The sequence below is a fragment of the Schistocerca americana genome, chromosome 10, assembly GCF_021461395.2.
Source record: "Schistocerca americana isolate TAMUIC-IGC-003095 chromosome 10, iqSchAmer2.1, whole genome shotgun sequence".
Lineage (NCBI taxonomy): Eukaryota > Metazoa > Arthropoda > Insecta > Orthoptera > Acrididae > Schistocerca > Schistocerca americana.
The window spans coordinates 91,598,126-91,624,561 of NC_060128.1; the positions used below are offsets into that span (position 1 = coordinate 91,598,126).

The following is a 26,436-nucleotide window of genomic DNA, read 5'->3' on the forward strand; positions in this document are numbered from 1 at the left end:
AAATAATACGAAACACCAGTAACCGTCCATACATCAACTGAAATGCACCGGACAGTTAATCAGCCAAGGTTAGGGCACGATTCGTACGACATTCCTCCCACTTTGATCTACTCGCAGTTACACTGATAAGTGAAGTGATGGATTCCATCTAATTTGTTAGTTAACCATAACCACAAGACTGTGATTGTAACCCCGTCTGGAGTATTCGTTGCTGAAAAATATTTCTTATTTATAACCGTTAAAAATAACGGTTATAAAAATAACTTTAACCGTGATAACAGTTACTCCAAAATAACCGTTTGTCCCACGATAAGAGACGCTTGCAGGCTTCGATAAGGTCGAAGCTTGCAAGCTCCAGCCCACTGGTGGCGAATATTAGTACTAATTGTGTGTGCGTTTTTTTGTTGGAGAGGGGATGCTGAGAGATAACAAGGCAGCCACGGCTCAGCATATCTAATTATGTTAGCGCCGTCACTTTTATCTACAGACGGTCAACACTATTGCATTATATAAAATATTGCACAATATTACTGACAGCCTATAGATCGCTTACGTTACATCTTTCGCAATTGCAGATAACTTGTTGACAGTTCTATATACTTGTTACTTGAGTTGAGGAGCACGCGATTGTTTATACAGTGTAAGTAACCTATAAAAATGCTGATTTTGTATTGTAATAACTCAGTTGCCAAGCTCTTTCATATTAGGTGCAGAGGTGGCTGCAGATTGCGGAGACGCGATAATCGTTAGTAATCCTCACGTTAATGTCACCACAGTAATTGTAAGAGGCCAGCAAAATTTCGCTACCACGCTTAGATTCACATTCGTTACGTTGGTAGCTGATAGCCGCTAACACTAAGCTCCATAATTATAGTGAATGGCACAACAATTTGAAAGTAAAATATCAGATATGGGTGAATAGCGTTGGTTATCGCTTTGAAAATGTTGGTTGCATTTCCTTCGGACTTTGTTTTGATACAACAACACCGACTTCTTTTCTGAAATGGCTTAATTTTTGTCAACACTGCAAATGTTTAGCGTGATGTATAGTCTCGGTTGTAGTACTGTAAGCATCATGCCACATAAGAGGAATTTTTAGGCAGCCTGAATGAATTCCTAATGCGACATCCCCACATGGGCGAACAGTTATGTAACTTATTTTATTTTTGAAGAAAACATGCTGTTTGACACTGAACTATATTCTGATAATGTGTAATTGGTGGTGTACAGGTTGTGTAGTGACAAAAGAAATCTGGGAAAACCATATTTATGTATTTACGCCATGTCTTAGCGCATGTAGCGATGTTACTTGTAATAGGTATAATCTGAGATAGATAAATCTTGGGTGTCTACTAGAAAAGCTAGACACTTTTTTTTTATCTTTCTGCTTAGACTGCAGCAGTCACCTGATTTACATGGCCAGTGAGAGTAACCAGTAATTTTTATTACGTATAATATCTCCGGGCAGAAAACAAGGAATTGTCCTGGGTAATAAAACTGTTGGTGCCGTGAAAGAATTTGCTGAGGAAGAGTAGAGTATGAATAAACGATGTATTATTGCACACTGACATGATTGCGTACCAAATCATCTATTTATGAGCCATTTAAAATTCTGTAAAGTGCACTGTTACTTTCTTTTGCTATCTGGTCAGTAGAAATGTTTGTGACTGGGGGTAATCTACCATACAAGCAAATAATTTTCAAATTAATCCTATAAAGTTCTGAAATGACAGCCAGAAACATTGAAGTTTCATAATACATTTGTGTTAGTACAAATCTGAAAAGATGAAACGGGTTAAATCCTAGTTATGCATCAAAAAAATTGTGGCAAGCTAGACATCAAAGTACCAGAAGTCCACTTTGAGGTGATATTTAAATTGTTTTTCCTGCCCCAATTAGACAACAATTGGTCACCTATGTAAATTACCCGAACATATAGATAATGATAAACAGAAGGAAGACATAAATTTAATGCCTGAGACCACAGTAAAAGAGGTATAAACATTGGTTGTAGCTTATAATTTAAGTAAAGTGTTGGCCTCACTCTTAATGAGACATGAAAATCTCATTGTTCACTTGTTCTTTCTTTCCTAGTTGAGGAATAAGTTTCGTAAATAAAACAGAACTGATGCTGCTTTGTGGGAAAAGTGGTGGCAGTGTTTGTAGCACACATTGTGTTGCAATGGAGGTTTCCGTGTTTTACTCTGAATTAGAAAAGTGTAGATTCAAATAGCAATCTGACTAGGGTATTAAAATTGTGGAAGTGAGGCTGAAATTAACTTTATGTAAAAGATTTGCGTTAAGGGTTTTGTAGACTTGTTTGATTGGATGACAGTACTTTATTGGGTCATTCCATGTAGAGAAACTGAGTGGTACCCAACTGACTATCTGCATTTTGAGTGAAATTTTGCACAGTTTTGCTCTCTGTGGAATTGTATTGTTGTTGTTGTGGTGGCCTTAAGTTCGAAGACTTGTTTGATGCAGCTCTCCATGCTAATGTGGCCTCTGCAAGCCTCATCTCAATACAACTGCCGTTGCAAACAATAAAACATCAACTTCATCTGCTTACTTAGAAAACCCTTGGTGTCCTGCAGTTTCTTTCACCCATCCTCACCCCCACCATGTGACCAATCAAATGAATCCTTTTATTCAAGGTATACATTTCTCCCCAGTTAAGTTTAGTACCTCATCGTTAGCTTATATGATCGAACCATCTAACTCAAAAAAATTATTTTGTAGCAACACGATTTTATCTGCTCTGTTTATCATGCACATTTCACTTCTGTGCATGGGTACACTCCCAAAAACTACTTTTTAACATTTAACTTTGTGTTAACAGAATCCTGTTTCTCAGAAATGCTTACTTGGCTATTGCCAGTCTGCTTTTTATATCCTTTCTGCTTTAACAATGATCGTTTATTTTACTACCCTAATAGAGGAACTTCCCTACTATGTTTAGTGCATAATTTGCTTCAATTTAATTAGACTACCATCCATTACCTTTGTTTTACTTTTTTAAATGTTCATCTTTTAACCTCTTTACAATGCACTGTCCATTCTTCCAACTGCTCTTACAAGTCATTTGCTGTCTCTGACAGAATTGCAATGTTATTAGCAAGTCTTAGAATTTCTCCCAGAATTTTAATTCCTTTTCAAAATATTACTTCTGTAATATACACAAATAACTGTTGCAGCTTGTTACAACTGAAACCTGCTAAATTCTCTGCAGAGCTGCTAATGGGCACTCAGTCTACATTAGTCAAATTATTGCAGGCACCAATGTTTGAAAAATTGTCACTTTGGTCTGGTGCAGCATAAAAATAGTGAACAACATAGCCTTGAAATTTGAGCTGTTATGTTGAACACAAAAAGCTGTGTATATTATCCAAATATCTCCCGTAGATGGCCACTAGTTTCAAGTTTAAGCTGCCCTAAATTTGCCAAAACTATCACTGAGCTTGCATGAAATTTTTCGACCTGACAGTGTATCCCACACAAAACTTTCTCTCTCTCTCTCTCTCTCTCTCTCTCTCTCTCTCTCTCTCTCTCTCCCCCCCTCTCTCCCCCTCCCCCCCCCCCCCTCTCCCTCCTCAGACTCGAATTTTATCAGTTTTATTTCATTTTTAGGGGGACATTGTGCAAAATTTGGCTCAGATTGGAGGTGTGGGGGATGGTTCCTAAAATGTGTGTACTTGTGGGGTTACTCTACTAAATCAGTGCAGTAACACAAGTTACTCCCTCAGTAAACATGATAAGGCTGACAGCTTCTTCTATCATATAGATTAGCAGTCGAGTGGGTCCTGCTGTAAGCTGTTATCTTGCAGTGGGCTAAATTCAGTTGCTGTTCACAAGTTGCAGCAGTGTGGGGTGGATTTTCCAGCATTTCTTGGAGCACCAAATTTGGCGTAAAAAAGATGACATCAAAACTGGAGGCTGTGACATTCTTTAATGGGCATAAAATGCCTATTGTTGGACTAGGAACAGGGCAGGTGAGGGGACATAAATTTTTTTCTTTCTTTAAATTTTTTTTTAAAAAAGGCTACTAACTTACTGCTAAAGTTTTTTATTATATTGCCTTCAGCTTAGAAAAATAAAAAAAAGTCTGTGAATGTTTGTCTAAAACTGGTGTAACCTCTAATTTCTCTTTTCTTGGTTTTTATTCATTTATTTTCCACAGAAAATTACAAGATTTTTTTTGTTTATGAACATGTAATATAAGATTATAAGAACATTTACAAAAGTACATTATATCTTGATTACTTATAAATAATATGGTACAAATGAGAAGATAATGTATGTCTCTTTTCTTCAGTACTGCAGAAACCCTTATTGTAAGAATTTTTCCACGTTTTATAAATAAAGAAAGTGATTAAAGAAAAGGTGCAGTTCCTTATACTTCCTGTAGTTAATGTTGTTCGTTATGGCTGTAACTCTTGTTCGGTGTTCTTCAGACTAGTTATGGTAACTTATGTTGTTATACAATTGATATGAAGCCAGTTTCCATGGCTATTGACTGAATGCAGTTTGGAGTAAAGTTACATGTGTGAGGCAAAAGCTGAATGATAGAACAGTGATTAGGAAAACAGTTGGCTAAAGTGCACTTAAAGTGTACCACAGCTGTTCCATTGTGTGCTGCTGCTGGCTGTTCATTGTGGTTGTTCGTAGCCAATCAGGTGTTAGTATAAAATAGGAGGGAGGCTAGCCCATTCGGAAATACGGAAGCGTCCGATCCCACCCGTCTGCTTTGACCCATGACGTCACAAATATGGCGGAAACAAAAACAAACACACACACTTTCCACAAGAAGCCTAATGACACTAACAGGACAAGTGCGGGAAATGGTGCGTTTTGGGTGGGGGGCCAACTAAATATAAACAAATTTAGATGCCTTGCGTAGCTACAACGTGTAAGTGAAGACAGCCATGCATGAATACCCACCCACCTCCCCAGGGGTCGTAACCCCTGCAACCCATAGAAGATAAAGATGCTTCAGTAGCTGATTAGTGTTTTTTGTCTTAAAAAAAAAAAAAATCTCATGGGATAGAACGAACAGATCAGAAAGATAAATATAATAAACTAAAACAGAAATTCGAGGAAATAGATAATTAAAATAAGTAATAAGTGTTTTTATATTTAAAAAAAAAAAAAAAATCTCACGAGATAGAACGAACAGATCAGAAAAGTAAATAAAATAAGATAAAACAGAACTGGAGACAGCCACACTCAAACCAAACTCCGCGCCGTCATGACGTCACACACGACAACACCCTTACGTCACGGGTCAAAGCCGACGCGTTGGATCGGACGCTTCTGTCGACCCGCCCATTCTTATAATTTTGGTTCTTATAAGTGCTTTTCTACTTTTCTGAATGTATTGTGATTTTTGAGGTGGCTGTTATGTTGAGTTCCCAGCAGACTTCATTTACAAATCTTACGGAATTATACACAATAAATGCGATTTGCTACCCACATCTGACTGACGGTTCGTTGTTTCCTCTTCCCATCATGTATCATGGTAATCACTAACAACGGCAGCACATAATGAGAAAAGTGGTGGTACTATAAGTTTAGCAAACACTTCACTATTTTCTTCACTTCCGTACAGAAATGACAAGTGATCTAGCTACTACAAGGTGTGGCATAAAAAGTGACACACAGCACCAAAGTAGATTTATTCACTCATGAACTTTATCAACATTTCTTTGCAATTTTAGTGTAATAGACATATTGGTCAACATGATACTAGAAGGAAAAATGACCTGTTCTTCCCTCTAATGAATCTAACTTGGGTACAGAAAGGAGTGCAATACTCAGTTATAAAACACTTTAATAATTTGCACACTAGAACAAAATGTCTGACAGTTAACAGCAGTGTTTTCAAATGTAAATTAAAGTTGTTTCTCCTTGCCAGTGCCTTTTATATTATAGAGCACTCTTTAAACAGGAGTCATTAGCCAATTTACAATGCTGTAAAAACATACATGACAATAATTGTCTCTACAATCTCTTTAATTGTGTCTACAGTCTTTTGTTGTCAACTACATGACTGTTTTGCAGATCACACTTAGGTGTTTGGCAGAGTGTTCGTAGAACCACTTTCAGACTATTACTCAACCCCCCCCCCCTTTCTTGAATACTATAGAGGGGTGCAGAAAAATGTACACTCTTTGATAGTCAATATTAATGGAACAAAATGACATACCATTACAGTTCTTGCACGAGGGAAGGTTATTTTACGTATTCATTGTGACAATTCAGGTGACAACCCAAATCACACTAGCAGGATATGTAACTACAGCAGTACTGAATACTGGTGCAAACATAAATGCAATCTCACTATGTTTTTTCAAACAGATAACAGCCACACAAAAAATACCCACATTACCCGTACAAGGATGTTGCATTACAGGAGCTATTAGTTCACACACGATGCAAGCATTGATCCCTGTTATTATACAAACAGTAATACTTGAATGTATTTTCCTGGTAGTAAAGAACTTGTCAATACCCTGCTTGTTAGGTATTGAGTTTCTCAAACAGATGAAGGCCAAGATTGATTTTGCCGAAGGAACTTGCACTCTAAATGTAAATGAACAAGTGGGCCTAATAACTATTAGACTCACACATGAAAAAGTACGTAATTATCTCTCTGGAAACATTTTTAGAATGCATAAACTTATTAGAAAAAGCATACCAATACACAATGGCTGGAACAGTTCTGACTGTGACATACAAGAACCAGATGAACCAGATTACTTGCCAGACAGAAACAAAATTACAACTAAAGCGGCAGAATCCACCAATTTGACAGATGAACGGAGACAAGAATTATTTCAAATCCTTTTTGACTTAATATCAGTTTTCTCGAAGAGATCTGGAATAATTAGAGACTTTCAATACAGAATGGAGGTTATACCCCACCTCACTTTCTGTTGCACCACCTATTCGATACCATTTTCAAGAAGGGAGGCTGTAAAAATTGAAATTAGAAAAATGTTATGGTGGAAGGTGATTGAACCATCCAATTCACTGTATAGTAGCCCCTTGCTAACTATACCCAAGACTGATAATACTGTACAATTAGTTCTTGATGCTAGGAATATAAACAAAATTATTGTACCAGTCAGAACTCGTCCTGAAGCCATAGACGAACTCCTACAGAAATTTTATAATGTGAGATATCTGACCATCATTGACCTAAAAATGTCATATTGGCAGGTGCAACTACATAAAGAATCTAGAAAATATACTGCATTCCTCTTTGCAGGATGTTCTTGCCAATTCTGAGTTATGCCCTTTGGATTGAACGTTAGTTCAGGTCTATTCGTATCTGCTTTGGATCGTGTGTTAGGAGATGACTTAGTTGATCAAGTTACCATTTACGCTGATGATCTCGTCATTGCCACAAAAACTTGGGAAGAGCATCTTCACCTTATATAGCGTATATTTCAGAAATTCAGAGAATTTGGAGTGCCTGCAAATCTTCAAAAGTCCCGATTTGCCCGATCAGAAATCAAATTTTTAGGTCACATTATTTCGCCCTCTGGAATAAAACCTGGTCCTCAAAAGATGAGTGCCATAAGAAATTTTCCAAGACCTACTACCCAAAGGCAGCTAAAAGGATTCCTTGGCATGTGCTCATTTTTTCAAAAATTTTTGTCTGGACAAATTTTAAATAGTACACCTTTATTATCATTGCTAAAGAAAAGTGTCCATTGGAACTGGACTGACGATTGTCAACAAGCTTTTGATTGGTAAATAGTCCCATCTTACGTCATCCTGATATGAACAAGGAATTTTGTATCGCTTCAGATGCCTCTTGCCAGGCCATCGGTTCAGTCTTGTTTCAACTCGAGGAAAGGAATGAACAAAAAGAAATATGAAATATCAGTTTTGCAAGCAGAGTCCTTACTGAAGCAGAACGATCTTATTCTGTGACAGAATTGGAAGCTCTTTCTATTGTTTGGGCTTTCAGGCATTTTAATTATTATATATACAGACGCAAGATAAAAGTTTTTTCTGATCATCAAGCTTTATGTTTTCTTTTGTTATACCAAATATAATTGAGCAAATGTCCAACTACAGAATTCTACTCATGAAGGATCCGATGCATCTCAAGTACTTTTTGCACTCCTAGATACTGATCCTAAGTGGAATTCAGTAAAGCAACTCGTAACAGTTAACCCTCAACATTCTCTGTGCCAAATTTACAAATTATTTAATAATGTGCTATTTCATCACGCATCGCTGCAAAAGGAGAGTTGGTTAGTTGATGTCACTGAACTGAACTGTTGACGGAACTATAGGTGTCAGTGCTGTCGGTGTGATAGCTGCACAAGATGCCTCGATGATTTCTCATAGCTCATTCAGTGTAGCTGGCTTCTGTTGATAAACTTCATTTTGCAATGTCCCCCATAGAGATCAAGAGGTGTAAGGTCTGGAGACTGTGATGGGTACTCAACAGCTCCTCTACAACCTATCCATTGTCCAGATAGATTTTCATCCAAGTAGGCTCTGACATCTCTGTGGTGGTGAGGCTGAGCGCCATCTTGTTGTAGGTTAAATCTTTCATTTCCAAATACCTCTTGAATGGCGGGTAAAATTGATGTTTGCAGCATTTGAAGATACACTTCACCAGGTACGATACCTTATACATGGCTATTACAAATGATTGAAGCAATTTCATAAATTCACTGTAGCTCCATTCATTGACATATGGTCACGGCACACTACAGATACGTAGAAAAACTCAGAAAGTTTTGTTTGGCAGAAGCTGCACTTCAGGTTTCTGCCGCCAGAGCGCTCGAGAGCGCAGTGAGACAAAATGGCGACAGGAGCCGAGAAAGCGTATGTCGTGCTTGAAATGCACTCACACCAGTCAGTCATAACAGTGCAACGACACTTCAGGACGAAGTTCAACAAAGATCCACCAACTGCTAACTCCATTCGGCGATGGTATGCGCAGTTTAAAGCTTCTGGATGCCTCTGTAAGGGGAAATCGACGGGTCGGCCTGCAGTGAGCGAAGAAACGGTTGAACGCGTGCGGGCAAGTTTCGCGCGTAGCCCGCGGAAGTCGACGAATAAAGCAAGCAGGGAGCTAAACGTACCACAGCCGACAGTTTGGAAAATCTTACGGAAAAGGCTAAAGAAGAAGCTTTACTGTTTACAATTGCTACAAGCCCTGACACCCGATGACAAAGTCAAACGCTTTGAATTTTCGGCGCGGTTGCAACAGCTCATGGAAGAGGATGCGTTCAGTGCGAAACTTGTTTTCAGTGATGAAGCAACATTTGTTCTTAATGGTGAGGTGAACCGACACAATGTGCGAATCTAGGCGGTAGATAATCCTCACGCATTCGTGCAGCAAATTCGCAATTCACCAAAAGTTAACGTGTTTTGTGCAATCTCACGGTTTAAAGTTTACGGCCCCTTTTTCTTCTGTGAAAAGAACGTCACAGGACACGTGTATCTGGACATGCTGGAAAATTGGCTCATGCCACAACTGGAGACTGACAGCGCCAACTTCATCTTTCAACAGGATGGTGCTCCACTGCACTTCCATCATGATGTTCGGCATTTCTTAAACAGGAGATTGGAAAACCGTGGATCGGTCATGGTGGAGATCATGATCAGCAATTCATGTCATGGCCTCCACGCTCTCCCGACTTAACCCCATGCGATTTCTTTCTGTGGGGTTATGTGAAAGATTCAGTGTTTAAACCTCCTCTACCAAGAAACGTGCCAGAACTGCAAGCTCGCATCAACGATGCTTTCGAACTCATTGATGGGGACATGCTGCGCCGAGTGTGGGAGGAACTTGATTATCGGCTTGATGTCTGCCGAATCACTAAAGGGGCACATATCGAACATTTGTGAATGCCTAAAAAAAACTTTTTGAGTTTTTGTATGTGTGTGTGCAAAGCATTGTGAAAATATCTGAAATAATAAAGTTATTGTAGAGCTGTGAAATCGCTTCAATCATTTGTAATAACCCTGTGTACTTCACCAGGCACAATACCTTCAAAGAAGAGTGGGCCAATTAAACCGCGTGATGACAGACCACACCATATCACACTTTAGCATCCAGTAGATTAACAAGTTTGTCCATGTGAACATGAGGATTTCCAGGAGCCCAGTACATACAGTTGTGGCGGTTTACAGAACTGTTCAGTTTCAATTGCATCTCCTCAGACCAGATAACCGTTTGCACAAACTGTTCATCCTCATGAAGCATGCCTTCAAACCAGTCGCATTACTCCATCCTTCAATCCGGGTCGTCGTCATTCATAGCATGCAGTGATCTTGGAACATACACTTTCCACTTTGCAGCCTTCAGAATTCGTTGCACATTTGATCGGCTTACCCCATTTTCACATGCACCTTGCTTCACAGATTTTTGAGATGACCTAATAAAATGTTGCAACACTGCAGCACTGGAAGATGGCCTACTTGATGTTTATGGTCAATCAGACTTTTCCTTATGCACATTCTGAAGAGTACCATCAGCTTAAAATTTATCCCAATTATGATGAATTGTTGCACATGTTGGTGGCCGAGTTAGGTACACATGACACCATTGCCATTGTTCCTCCATCATGTTTTCATACTTCCAGTACCACTTCAGTACAGTCTTGCATTGATCAGATGACAGTCTTACTTCATTCATTTCTGCACTGTCATCTGCTGGAAAATTCGCACTAAGATCTGTTGAGAAAACAATGGACTACGCTACTGCACAAAATTTGGAACAATGTCATTTTGTTCCAAAGATATTAACTATCAAAGAGTGCCCACATTTTTCTGGGCACATTTGTATGTGGGGAAAATGAACAGTTAAATCTTTCCACGCGAGCTCTGATTTCCCTCATTTAATCACCAAGTCATTTCTCTGTGTGTATGTGCATTCAACAAATTATTTTGATATTCGGGCGAAAAACTTAGTAACTGAAATATCGTGGGAAGCCCTCACCAAAATGATGAAAGGCTTTGTTTTAATCATTGCCACCCGCAACTCATTTGTCATATCTATGAGCTACCTTCTCTGAACTTTTTTGATGTCCTCCATCAAACCTAGCCGGTAAGTATCCCATACTGCATTAACAACACTCGAGAAGAGGACAAATGATTGTAGCGTAGGCAGCCTTTTAAGGGTTGTGGCAATAATACACAGTCTTTATTATGTCTTTCCCACAATAGTTTCTATGTGGTGGTTCCAATTTAAGTTGTTCGTAATTGTAATTATATCATAACATCCTAGAGAACATGGAACTAAATAGCATGAAGAATCAGAACCAGATTTTGTGAGTAAATAATTTATGGGACTCTTTGCCGTTACATTATGCTAACTGCAGAGCTTTACTGTCTGTTAGTGTAACAGGCAGACACATAGTGCTACTGACATATTGTGAACTGAAATATATCCTTACTGCAGCTTACGGGAAACAAGAAGTGAGATACCAGCTGTACCGATATCAAGAGTAGCAAAAGACGAATTTCAAGCAAAAGTGCTTTAAGTTTCTTTTGTACCGTTAAACAAGGATGGAAAATAGTCAATAAGAATGTATCTTCATTTTGTGAATTTGAAAGGAAAATTTAGGTACATTACACATATATATTTCTTCAGAAATAAAAAAAGATTGATATGTATATTTTTTAAAGTAGCAGCTTGGATGTATTTTCTGCAATGTTTTGTCACTTATTAAATACGTAGGTACAATTCATTAATCTTAAAAACTACATAATATTACTAATCAGTAATCAGACACAAATTATACATTTCATACCAAAATTTCAGATTTTGTTTGATTGTAGTTTGTTAGGGCAAGTGTGCACACATGCCAAACAGTATTCAATAAGAACTCCCAACACACACCTCAGCACTCACATTCTTTACAAATTGACTTGCATATAGCTACGGACTCATTAGGAATAGTAGTTTAAGTGATGCTTCTTTATACCTCCTTTGGTTTTGGTTTTACTTGTCCCGAGGGTCACAAAGTGGAAGGTCGGCAAGTTAGAGACCGGAGTAGGTAATATCTGATTTTCTTTTCAGTATATCTATTTCTTTTCCTTCAAACATAAGACTAATTAAACCAAATGCGGCAAGCGTGTATATTTTGAATATATATATTTCCATAATGCTCTGCTTCTAAGAAACTTGTTTTTCACAGATACTAAATTAATGAGAAATATTATTTGTTCGCATTTTGTTTCTTGATTGAAAAGTGGGGCAGTTATGTGTCCCAAATGATTTTCTTGGAACACCATGACATTTATGTGAAAACGGGACTGGTTCTGACAAAACTGGGACTTCTGGTCAGCCTAGTTATGTCGTTGCAGACAGTTTCCTTCACACGTACATTGTTAGCACAATAACCTATTGGACATAGTGAATTGATGTGGCAATTCGATTGTGGACCTATACTAGTGCAGTTAATGGATGCAAATTGTCATTTTATTAAAACAAGTACCAATCCACCAAACCAGCTGTTCGCACAGAAATGATGTACTGAATTTGTCTGCTGAAAGTATTAGTACAAAATTTCTTACCTCCCAGTAATAGCAAAACCTTCCAGAGAGATTTCTGAAAAAGAGCTCGTGGCTATCTGTCATAATCAGAAGAATTTTTTGCTTGCGAATTTCCTCTTTGTGCAGCTGACGTCAGCCAGTCCCTGCCCAGTTGAGTGGACAAGTAGTGATGGATCCTGTACTTTCTGTAGTGGAGACAGAATCCACATGAGAGGATAGTACTTAAGGTCCCTTTGGTATCTCTGGTACATGTCCCTCAGAAGTCTTCCAAACATACCCCTCCACAGCATCTTCCTGCTATTTGATAGTAATCAGGGCTGTTTCCAGCAGTTATGACTATCAGTTAACTCGTCCATTGTTTGAGAACAGCATCTGCTTTGTGGCTGATGCAGTATTGCACAGAACAGTAAACAAATAATTTTAAAATATGTTTTTTGACTCTCTTTTTAATTTCTGAACCTTTTAAGCTAGAAGTAGTAAATGTGATTTCAATTAAGGCAACAGAAAAATCTGGAATGAAAGTTACTCATTTCCTGAAATTTTTTGAGGCTATAGTCACTAACTAACTCAAAAATAGCCTTAATTTGTAATAAATACAGACAATACACGCTCCTGTTGGAGGGAAAAACTGAATTTAGCATGATATGTTAGTTATAACTATGTGATACTGTAACTATATCACAAACACTGATTTGGTATGAAATATATTGTGTACAACATGTTTAGCTTCTGCAAGATTCTCAAAAATCTAAGTTTATTCATGCTGACATACACTGATGTTTGTGGTGAATGGCTCTTTGAATGAGGTTACTGCTGCTAAAAATGTATAAAGCACAACTACAGATTTCAGCTGATGCTGTAACACAGGATACACATTTCACTGCGCACACTGTAGGAAAATACATAATACCTATATCATGATACATTCACAAATTTTGACACAATCAACACAGAAAACAGCTTAAAATTTTACACAAGGTATTTGGACTGAAATTTTAAAGATAAATTTTGTCTGACCACTGTGATGTTATTCGTACACAAAGGAAACACCAGAAATTGTGTTATATAGGTACGGTCTAGCAGTAAAGTGCACGCTTGGAAACTGAAAGATCATTGGATAAATTCTTGATCGGGCTGTGAATCTCTTCAGTCTGTCTTAAACATAGCCTTCACCTGTCAGTGATGTGAAGATCCATCAGGAACACCATATGGTTTGGATTTTTCCCAGTGTGATTTTTGGGATAGGTTACAGAAATGCAATCACCAATGTGGTATCCAGTTGAAAAACTTGCACCAGGCTGCTGAGATACCTGAAATTATCATAATTGAGTGAGTTGTGCCTCCCGTTCCCATCTCAGATACTTCTTAACCTTCTACATCTTTATTCTTCATGTCTACATATTTACATCTCAACATTGTCTCCCAGGTGATAAACACATTTCTTCCAACGAGAGACTGGTTTGTCGATACTGTCACTGGAGAATGTTAGACTTTTTTGACGAAGCTGCAACCTCACCTCTGCTTGCACCACTTCATCACTATCAAAGTGAAGCTGTCAAAGGTGTTCATTAAATTTTGGAAACAGATGAAAATTGAGTGGACTCAAGTTGACATTATATGGAGGATGATTGATGACAGTGAAGCGGAGGCATCGGGTTGTTGCAGATGTTGCAGCACTCATGTGTGATCTGGCATTGTCGTGCAGGACGAGAGGGTGTTCCGTGTGGGGATGAAATCCTCAAATTAGAAACTTGATTACAGCATGCTGCTTCTTGTGAACCGACATAGCTACATTAGACACCACCATGTTACGGACAATAATTTGGAGCCCTGTAGCGGCAGAAGGTTGCAAATATGTAGACATGAAGAATAAAGGTATAGAATGTTAATAATGTTTGTTTTATTTAAAAAGCTGTAACAGTTGTCACATAAAAATTTCAGATGAACTATTTCCCAGCACGCCCTCTTATGAACATTTATTGAGACACATTGTGAATGGTAACACAAACTAGGAAGAATTACTGCATCATGCATACTTGTAAACAAATCACCTCCAACATCTGAGAGCCAAAGGTATAATTTAAGCAAAAGGTGGAGAGGTGATATAAGTTAAAAACAGTGTCTGGCTGCCTTAAGCAGTTGCAGTGAAACTCGCATGGTAGGTAGTTTGGTTTACTAGCCAAATGAATGTCATACACCTTACAAACAGCAACTCTTGGACGTGCATCAGAATGGACAAAGCTCAATGGAAGAAGGTGACGCAAAAGTATGTCAGGTAGTTCAGAATGACAAGAAACTACTGGACAGGCACCACACAGTTGTTAAACTTGCAGGAGTGAACTGCTTTTGGCTGAGTGATTTGTCAGCATACACAAGCTCTCAACATACCAGACAGAAGTGTGCAACAGGTGTGATGTCTCGATATTAAATTTCATCCCTGCAAGGTGCAAGTGGTTCAACAATTTAAGAATTTGCATGAATTATGCTGTACAACTCATTTTGCAGCTTTTAGGAAATTGACAAAAACTGTCAGTTCCAGAGATTTAATGCAAAATAATGATGTAATTGCAGATATGTATTGTTTGTGCATACATACTGTTGAAAATACTTGTTTGTGCTTTCTAAATGTGCTAAGCATAGTCCTTTTTAAAAAATAACCAAATATTACGAGAGAAAAATGCTGTGTAGCAATGGATATACAACATTATTCCAGAGCGCTCTGTACTCTGCTGTTATAGTAACGTTCTTTAGAATCAAGGGACGTAAGTAAGAAAATTATAACAAGATACAAAATAATATTTATTGTAAACTGATCATTTTGGTCTCAAAAAAAGTAATAGAACATGGCGTTGACATCAAGTTGAGACACAGATCTCGTACATTAAACTCAGTTATCATACTGCAGGTTTTCATAAAAGTGCCTGTATTTTGGCTTCATATATTTCATTACACTATGTGATCAAAAGTATCTGGACACATGGCTGAAAATGGCGCCCTGCATCGGTATGGCGTTGGTCCACCCTTAGCCTTGATCAAGCTTCCACTCTCACAGGCATATGTTCAATCAGGTGCTGGAAGGTTTCTTGGAGGATGGTAGCCCATTCTTCATGGAGTGCTGCACTGAGGAGAGGTATTGATGTTGGTCGGTGAGGCCTGGCACAAAATCGGCGTTCCAAAACATCTCAAAGGTGTTCCATAGGATTCAGGTGAGGACTCTGTGCAGGCCAGTCCATTAAAGGGATGTTATTGTCATGTAACCACTCCACCACAGACCGTGCATTATGCACAGGTGCTGGATCATGTTGAAAGATGCAATTGCCATTCCTGAATTGCTCTTCAACACTGGGAGGCAAGAAGGGGCTTAAAGCACCAATGTAGGCATGTGCTGTGATAGTGCCACTCTAAACAACAAGGAATGCAAGCTCTCTCTATGAAAAACATGACCACACCATAACACCACAGCTTCCGAATTTTACTGTTGGCGCTACACAGACTGGCAGACGATATTCACCGGGCATTCGCCATACCCCCACCCTGCCATCGGATCGCCAAATTGTGTACTGTGATTTATCACTCCACACGTTTTTCCACTGTTCAGTCATCCAATGTTTACACTCCCTACACCAAGTGAGGCGTCGTTTGGCATTTACCAGCATGATGTGTGGCTTATGAGCAGCCGCTCGACCACGAAGTCCAAGTTTTCTCACCTCTTGCCTAACTGTCACAGTACTGGCAGCTGATCCTGGTGGAGTTTGGAATTCCTGTGTGATGGTGTGGATAGATGTCTGCCTATTACACATTACGACCCTCTTCAAATGTCAGTGGTCTCTGTCAGTCAACAGATGAGGTTGTTCTGTACACTTTTGTGCTGTATGTGTCCCTCCGTGTTTCCACTTCACTATCACACCAGAAACAGTGGACCTAAGGATGTTTAGGAATGTGGAAATCACACTTACAGGCATATGACACAAGTGACACCCAACCACATGACCACATTCGAAGTCTGTAATTCCACTGAGCACCCCATTCTGCTCTCTCACAATGTCTAATGACTACTGAGATCGCTGATGTGGAGTAGATGGGAGCACAATGCACCTAATATGAACAGCATGTGTTTTTGTGGGTGTCCGGATAATTTTGATCACATAGTGTATGTCCAGTAGATTCCTTTTCTTCTTCTTATGAAGTTTCAGTGTCTTGCTGTAGAGCAACTGAAAACCAAAAGGCAATGCAAATTTTTTTACTTGATGTTCTCAACCATGTTTGAATCTCGATTTTTTTCCATATTTGCAAATCACTGTGCGGGAACAACAACATAGCCACGTCACCACCACAACTCTCTTCCGAGAGCACTGATGTGGCATGTGTTTACAGGCAACAGTCTAACAAATATCACGTGAACAACTCATTGCACTAGTGCTGACCTCTTGCGGTGATTCAGAGAACTTTTCAAACCACCCTTGTTCATGGAGCTTCAGAATCAACTTCAGTTGTGTCCTCAATACTTTGAGGCTCCGCGCTTGACAAAACTGTTCTCAGATCTGTATTTGCCAATTTTAGGATAGCAGCATATAAGTGTGTGTCTGGCACATTTTGCATGATTGCATTACGTAACATAACATCACTATTCATATAACCCAGTCTGCAAGAACATTTGAACCTCCAATGTGTTGTTAGCCCTTTGTGTTCTGCAGTGACGGGAACCTGTATCTCGTGATGCTCATCGATTTTTCAAACTAGTTCCTCATAACCGACTTCTTCCAGACAAGAGTCTGGAGATAACTTTATACTCAGTCTGTAAGTGTCAGCTCCGATGTTGATAGCAAAAATACAAGCAATGCGTGCCATACCTTTAATAGTGTATATTGTGAACTGAGCTTCCAATTGAATGTGGTATTTGCACCAGTCATCTTCTTTGCTGTTAAACTGGTGAAACTCGGATGCAACAACTGGCTGTGGTGCTATTTAATGCAACAGTAAGTTTGTTGTCTGTTGTACACAGATCAATCCGCAACAACTGAAACCTAAAAACTTTGTTAAGAGACAATTCTCATGGAGACTTTGCCATGGTTAAACACTTTATATTAAATGTAACAGAAATATTATTTTGGCCCTTGGGACCAGCAGAACAGTAACAAGATCCACAAAGCAGACTAGGGCACATGCATACATCATTGTTGTTATGCCTGGCGGACTAGGGGAGAATACTGCATGAGAAAAACAACCATCAATGTTGCCCTTTCTTTGGTGAATGAAAAAGGAAGAAGAAGAAGAAGAACACTTGAGACATTCTCATCAGCATACCTATGTACTGTAGCAAGCCTGGATTTACTTCAGGAAGAAGTCAAGAGCTTATTACAACACACATAAAAGATAAGTTAACTTTCATGAAACACTTTAATATGTAATACTTAACTTGGATGCAATTCAGGTCCACTTGAATCGCAATATATTTATTGCTGTCACCGAGTATGAGAGTACTATTTATATGTAACTAGCACTGTAGGACAGTCACATAATTTAACTTCAAACTTCGGTACACAGTTCTGACTAATGCAAGAGTTGTTCGGTAATTCATGGCAACTATTGTACACCATATTTTACAGACTATAAGACACTACAGACTATAAGATACACCTTAATTTTTAAGCAATTTTGTAAAATAACATTTTTAGCATTTTTATTAGTAGATTGCAAAGCCAGCCTAAAAAAATTCTTTGTTTATAAAACTGAACTGACCTTTAAAACCCCTGAAGATTGTCATATGAACTTTCTATTCCTGCCTCTTCTTGTCCTCCTCTTCGTATATAAGAAGGTCTTCACTGCCATTGAGAGCATCACTTATGCTACACTTCTTGAAAGATTTAACAACAGTGCCGTCTCTCACTCTAAAGTCTAAACCATGACTGTTTTATCCACAGACAGACTTGTTTAATTGTTTTAAAGCTCTCATTGGCGTGAATTCATGTTGGGTTTCACCCATCAAACATTTGTTCCATTTCTCTCTCATATATACTTTAGATGGTTAATTTACTGAGACATCAAAGAGGTTGCAGTTGTGAAGTAAATGTTCCTGGAATAACAGCAAGCTCTGTATTTCCCTGTATGAATTTCTCTTTCACGGATTTTTTCAAATGACTACGAAAACTGATCTAGCACAAGAAGAGAACTCTTCTTCAATAAAGCGCCTTTCCTTCTCTTCTTATTAATCCGTAATGTTGTACCAGCCTCATCCATCTGGCTATGGAATTTCAGAATGTTTTGGTATTGTTTTGCGCTTGAAAATTGTCATTGGGTTAAGTTTAGTAGCACCTACACAACATGAAAGGACAATAGTGTAGTGCATTTTTTCATGTCCACACATTTGATTTTATAGTTTCAGTTTTGGCACCTTTCATGCCAACAGTTGTGTTACCAGGCACACAAAATATTCAGGAGTTTCATCCATATTCTCTATTTGGTGCCCTTCCACACTGGTTTTCTTTTGATATTGAATAATAAAGTGATGGAAAGATAACATTTTCTCTTCATACTCTTGTGGCATTTTCTGAGATATTTTGGTTTTGGTTCGCATGCTAAGCCCATGATGTTCCATAGATCTGTAGCACCAACCGTTTCCACCCTTAAAGTCTGTTACATTTCACTGTAGTGCTAGCTTACAAAAGTGTATTTGAATCATTTTTGTATTAATTCCAATACCATTTTGACAGTGTCCTTGAACCCTTTTCGATACATCGTCTTCTAGTTTCAGCCATTTTACATTCAGTCCTCTATTTTCACATTTGTTCCTCCTCTTTTTTTCAGTTTTTCTTTACTAGACCAGCAGTTGAGGATGGAACAATACAGTTAAACTTTGATAGGATTTATTGACAGTGTTGTAATCACAGAAATACAAATTTCGATCAGTGGGACCCGAGAACATGTATTCACAATCACAAAGTGCCCCGAAGCTGACATCACTTCTGTAGAATATTATGCACATATTCCATGATTTACACACCCCGGAAAGTCTACAACACAAGGGCATCAGATTAGCAACATGTACATGGAAATTTGCAGAACACTGCCTCGGTACAATTTCTTGCCACTACTGTCAATGATAAGCCCTACTCGCTCTTTGGCATAACATCCAATGTGATGTGTCCCATAAGAAAATTGCTTCCGAGACTTGCTAACTGAAAACTGTTTAACAATAGCAGAGAAGGAAAGTTGCTACTCACCATATAGCTGCGATGCTGAGTCGCGATAGGCACAATAAAAAGATTAACACACTCATAACTTTTGGCCGTTAAGGCCTTTGTCAGCAGTACACACACACACACACACACACACACACACACACACACACACACACACCTGCAGTCTCAGAGAGCTGGTGTAGTTTCCGCTCTCTGAGATTGCAGCTATGAGTGTGTGAATCTTTTTATTGTGCCTATCGCGACTCAGCATCTCCGCTATGTGGTGGTGGTGGTGGTTAGTGTTTAACGTCCCGTCGACAACGAGGTCATTAGAGATGGAGCGCAATCTCGGGTTAGGGAAGGATTGGGAAGGAAATCAGCCGTGCCCTTTCAAAGGAACCATCCCGGCATTTGCCTGAAACGATTTAGGGAAATCACGGAAAACCTAAATCAGGATGGCCGGAGACGGGATTGAACCGTCGTCCTCCCGAATGCGAGTCCAGTGTGCTAACCACTGCGCCACCTCGCTCGGTCGCTATATGGTGAGTAGCAACTTTCCTTCTGTGGTATTGTTACATTCCATCCTGGATTTTCCATTGTTTGAAAACTATTTAATTTATACAAACAAATCTGCATGCGACTGGAGTCGATCATAGACGGATGAATTACTGTTCCAGCCAAGGCGAATGACCCAGTTCAAATTCCTAACTGAATGCTGACGCTCACCAAAGTTAGTAGGAAAGTGAGGCACTAGTTTCGACGTGACGGATTTCCCACCACCGCCAACTAAACAGCAACCTATGGGCCATGGACCCATCACTTAGACAACGCCGTAGCACTTCCCGTGCTTGCAATGCACAACTAGCATGCAGCTGGCTCTTGCTACACGGCTTACTCTGCCCTCTGTCATTCAGTCCACCAATCAACACAGGCTCACCCGACTTGTGCTTAAATCTGCTGTCCATGCTTGGCATCTCTGACCACAGAACAATTTTTCTTTGCATAAAGGCGCACTGACACCAGAAATCGATATGGTCACATGTATGCAGCACAGACGTACAAACTGAAAAATCATATGACCATATTAATAACCTTATATTTAACACATTAACTCATTTGTAAAGTAATCATACATTTGAAGCTGTTTTATAAGTGGGAGTTCGATTTTGTAAATGATCATGGATTTTAAACTTCCTGGCAGATTAAACCTGTGTGCCAGACCAAGACTCAAACTCGGGACCTAGTTTTAATCTGCCAGGAAGTTTCAAAATCAGCGCACACTCTGCTGCAGAGTGAAAATTTAATTCTGGAAACATCCTTCAGGCTGTGGCTAAGCCATGTCTCCACCATATCCTTTCTTCCAGTAGTGCTAGTCCTGCAAGTTTCGTAGAACAACTGTGAAGTTTGGAAGGTAGGAGACGAGGTACTGGCGGAAGTAAAATTGTGAGGATGGGTCGTGAGTCGTGCTTGGGTAGCTCAGTTGGTAGACCACATGCCCACAAAAGGCAAAGGTCCCGAGTTCGAGTCTTGGTCCGGCACACAGTTTTAATTTGCCAGGAAGTTTCAAAATCAGTGCACACTCTGCTGCAGAGTGAAAATTTCATTCTGGAATCTTGGGTTTATTGGTATAGTATAGCTGTTTACAAGGTGGCAGCTTTCTTTCAAATTTAAATGATTAAATTTAGCTGTCATAAGCAAGAATAGCATTATGCACCTTAGTTGTGATTTTCTGTTAACATTGCATACAGATTAAGTCTATGATTTCCCTGACCCTTTCTATGTCCTTGAAGGTTCTCCTACTTGATGGAATTTATGGAACATGTTGAATGAATGAATGAATAACAACATCTTTAAGAGGTTACAGGGGGTGGGCCTGCTTGTGCTGAAGACTGCATTGTGAACAGTTACTGTTATCTGAAGGACCTGTTTTACAATAGAAATGACATGTTCTTTTATGTTATTTCAAACACCATGCTAATAATAAATAGTTGAAATTCTTCATGCTTAAATGTAATGTGTGAAATGATTCACTATTGCTGCCACGTACATAGTGCATTGCACCTCTTATCTCAACACCCTTTGTCCCCTATTTAGGCTCGTCCATAATGGATTGAACGGCGCCATCTTTGTATTAATTGACAATAGTAGAGTGAGTCACAAATGTATTCTATCTTCATTCACGTGGAACATGAAGTCTTTTGAAATTGGATGAATTTTTTTGAAACATTGTGTTGTTTTACTGTGGTTTCTGGGTGAAACCTTGTAAATAATTGCACTAGGCAACACAAAATTTTATTTCACACAAGCTAAGTTTCTATTTAAAAGCACATTGTCGAGTGCCACAATGCTGTTTTAAAGATATTATACTCCTGGTCTGGTGTTCTATGGAAAAAAAAACTGCCAACGAAATTAAACTGTGATTTGAAATACATCAAGATATTACAATATACAACAAAGAAGTTAAATGTTATGAGACACTGATGGAGTACTACGTAACAGACTGCAAGTTCACACGCTAAATGTACTGTTTCTCTCAGCAAAGTATTGCAAAGAGGGTATTATTTCCCCTAAAGAACAGAGGGTCATGGTTGTTTCAGTAATTTTCATGGTATCGCACGACATAATCTTTGATTAAAATTAAAATTATATAACAGGAACAGTAGCATTAAAAAATAGACTGGTAAACCAAAAATACAATAAAATTTTGTAAAAGACAGACCAAAATGAAAATTGTATAAAAATGAAATTGTATAATTATAGTTTTATTTTTACTCTCTCTCTCTCTCTCTCTCTCTCTCTCTCTTTTTCTTTATGTAAAAATTCTAGCTTTTTTAAAGCTTCGAAATACTTTTCTTGTAAATATGTAGGTTTGCTGACCATTGTACATAGAGAAAAGTACATAACCTCAAGATTTTCTCTAGTAGACCAAAGTTTCTAATTATTAAGTCAGATATTACTATCATTCACTGATGGTATATATGGATTTCAGTGATATCTGCAAATAATACCTGCATTCAATGTCCAGGTAAAGTACCACTTTCGAACGCTGTGAAAAAAGAACCATTAGTTCAGAATTGCTATGTCTTCCTAGCACACTTTGTAGTTCTTTAGTGGATACAGGAGCAAGGAACGGATGCTGTTCATGAACAGAGAATTCAGATAATGATTTATTCTACATTTAATATCAAACAGTAAAAATGATATATAACTTTGTTACTGTAATGGCAGCGTAAATAAGACAAAAGAGATTTATAAATCTGTCACTTTTCAGTACAATGTCTGTTCAGAATACGTCGAGTCCTGGTCACTATGAAAGTCTGTAAATGTTATTCAGCTGGGAAACACACAAAATGGGGGTCAGTGTATGAATGATCATCTTAAGTACACCTACTGCGGAACTCCGGAGAGGGGATGCTGGCATCTCATTGGCAGTGATGTAATCATTCATTTGTGGCAACATCTTCATGCTGCAATAGTGGCTCAGGAAATGCGGTGGCGTTAACTGGCAGCGCACATATTTGAAAGTGTGGCCAGCTGGATAGTGACCAATATCGCAATAATGACATCAGATTTGAATGGAATATAATCAAAGAAGGGAGAAACGTTATTTAAACAAAGAAAAATTATTCTAAATTTTCCTTCTAGATGTTGCTGTAAGTGCCATAACGTAAATCGGTTTGTCAGCAGATGACAGACGAATGGCAATACAGTGGCTATGGTGTGGGTTGCACTTTAAATCAATGTGCAGTGTACACCTCACAAGTGTGGCATTCAGCTACTGTGGCACTGTTAGTTATGTAAGCCCATCCAGCATGGGAATGTCATAGCACATTGGATGGAGAAAATCGATTTTTAATTGCCCTGAAGCCAAAAACTGCATAAAAACTGACAACGGCATCGGCTTTTAATTCTTCTGAGACCAAAAACTACATCAAGAAAAACAATGACATTCAGTTTTAATTGTCGTGAGATTTGCATGAGGCAGGTTTAATATGCCATCCACCATTTTCTTCCACTAGCTGAAATCGAGAAACGGCACGTTTCATGACAGATCGGGAGTGTCTCAGCAGTCATGTTCAGAATGTGTTGTGCAATGTGTGCCTTCAATTCAGTTATTGTTGGAGCTCTGAACACAGCATCTTTCATATAAACCCACAGCCAGAAGTCACACCGATTAGGATGAGGTGATCTGGACGGCCAGTCTGTAGACAAATGATGGCTGATAATTCTTGCATTTTCAATGTGCCTCTTTAGCAGCTGTTTCACTGGCTGTGCAATGTGCAGAGGAGCCCCATATTACATAAAAATGATCCTACCCATACATCCACACTGTTGAAGGGATGGAATGATGTTGGTGTGCAAAAGATTCTCATAGCATTTACCAGTGAGGGTACAAGTAACAGGAGCTGCAGGAATCATCTCCATGAAAAAATGCTGCCCTATGATAAATGATGCGGTCAACCTTCACCACACTTACTTTTGCAGAATGAAGCAGTACCAGTTGACATGTGAGCAGATTCTCCAGTGCCCATATTCTACAATGCTGTGTATTGACATGTCCTTAGTAATGGCTATGGGCTTCGTCTGTCCACAGAATGTTTGATGGCCATTCATTGTCGATTTGAATGTGAGCAAGAAATTGTATACCAAATGTTTGTCTTACTGGAAGGTCAGGGTGAAGCAAGCCCTGAACACAGGTACTTTTGTACTGATTGCAATGGAGTATGTTTCATAGAATTTCACATACTGTACTCCCAGGCATTTCCAAAATTTGCTCAATTCCTCATGAACTGCATGTTAGCACACCACTACTTGATCCCTCCTGCAATGGTATGGCCACATCTTCTACTGATGCAGAATTATTTTTTCCCTTCCTTTGCCACATTGCACTTGAAAAGAACCTTTCTTTTTTTGAATTCTATAATCATTTTCTCCAGACGCTTGCCAGAAATTGGACCAACACCTTTTTTCATACCCTTGAGTGTCATGAACCACTGCAGAGCTACTGCCGCACAGTCACCATTCTTGTAAAATAACTTTACAAACAGCATGTGATTTTACATTGAGACAGTCACATCTAGCATCTCAGATGCAAACTGAGGGGCAGTTGTGTACCCCACTTCTTTTATTTTGCACATTCTGCCATGTAGTGATAAAATTTTCATGAAGTTTTTTAGTTTCCTTAATGTCTTCCCCCTTCCTCTATAATATTCTCTCAAATTTGATATTGTTCTGAACAGTGATATGTGCTTTACAACATTTTTAAAATGGAATTATAATAATAATTACCTCATATTTAGTATTAACATGCAGAGTAATTCCATTCTGAATTACACTATGTGATCAAAAGTATCCAGACACCACCAGAAACATGTTGTTGTTGTTGTCTTCAGTCCTGAGACTGGTTTGATGCAGCTCTCCATGCTACTCTGTCCTGTGCAAGCCTCTTCGTCTCCCAGTACCTACTGCAGCCTACATCCTTCTGAATCTGCTTAGTGTATTCATCTCTTGGTTTTCCTCTACGATTTTTACCCTCCACGCTGCCCTCCAGTACTAAATTGGTGATCCCTTGATGCCTCAGAACATGTCCTACCAACCGATCCCTTCTTCTAGTCAAGTTGTGCCACAAACTCCTCTTCTCCCCAATTCTATTCAATACCTCCTAATTAGTTGTGTGATCTACCCATTTAATCTTCAGCATTCTTCTGTAGCAACACATTTCGAAAGCTTCTGTTCTCTTCTTGTCTAAACTATTTATCGCCCATGTTTCACTTCCATACATGGCTACACTCCATACAAATACTTTCACAAACGACTTCCTGGCACTTAAATCTATACTCGATGTTAACAAATTTCTCTTCTTCAGAAACGCTTTCCTTGCCATTGCCAGTCTACATTTTATATCCTCTCTACTTCGACCATCATCAGTTATTCTGCTCCTCAAATAGCAAAACTCATTTACTACTTTAAGCGTCCCATTTCCTAATCTAATTTCCGCAGCATCACCTTATTCAATTCGACTACATTCCATTATTCTCGTTTTGCTTTTGTTGATTTTCATCTTATATCCTCCTTTCAAGACACTGTCCATTCTGTTCAGCTGCTCTTCCAAGTCCTTTGCTGTCTCTGACAGAATTAGAATGTCGTCGGCGAACCTCAAAGTTTTTATTTCTTCTCCATGGGTATTAATACCTACTCCAAATTTTTCTTTTGTTTCCTTTACTGCTTGCTCAATATACAGATTGAATAACATCGGGGAGAGGCTACAACCCTGTCTCACTCCCTTCCCAACCAGTGCTTCCCTTTCATGTCCCTCGACTCTTATAACTGCCATCTGGTTTCTGTAAAAATTGTAAATAGCCTTTCGATCCCTGTGTTTTACCCCTGCCACCTTCAGAATTTGAAAGAGAGTATTCCAGTCAACCTTGTCAAAAACTTTCTCTAAGTCTACAAATGCTAGAAATGTAGGTTTGCCTTTCCTAAACCTTTCTTCTAAGATAAGTCGTAGGGTCAGTATTGCCTCTACGGAATCCAAACTGATCTTCCCCGAGGTCAGCTTCTACCTGTTTCTCCATTTGTTTGTAAAGAATTCGTGTTACTATTTTGCAGCTGTGACTTGTTAAACTGATAGTTGAGTAACTTTCACATCTGTCAACACCTGCTTTCTTTGGGATTGGAATTATTATATTCTTCTTGAAGTCTGAGGGTATTTCGCCTGTCTCATACATCC

The 26,436-nt window shown here is 38.9% G+C and overlaps 1 protein-coding gene across 5 annotated transcripts in view; it reads left to right on the forward strand.

Annotated features, from left to right (window-relative positions):
• The first annotated feature begins 395 nt into the window (after positions 1–395).
• Positions 396–26,436, forward strand: part of LOC124552509 (1,5-anhydro-D-fructose reductase-like) — a 98,043-nt gene continuing 72,002 nt past the window's right edge. The window contains exons 1-2 of one of the 5 annotated variants that reach the window (XM_047126795.1): positions 396–640; positions 3,782–3,989. In XM_047126795.1, the coding sequence (XP_046982751.1) occupies positions 3,915–3,989 (75 nt within the window). In that variant the 5' untranslated portion in view covers positions 396–640; positions 3,782–3,914. The other 4 variants (XM_047126799.1, XM_047126797.1, XM_047126796.1 and 1 more) reach the window with 4 other exon arrangements.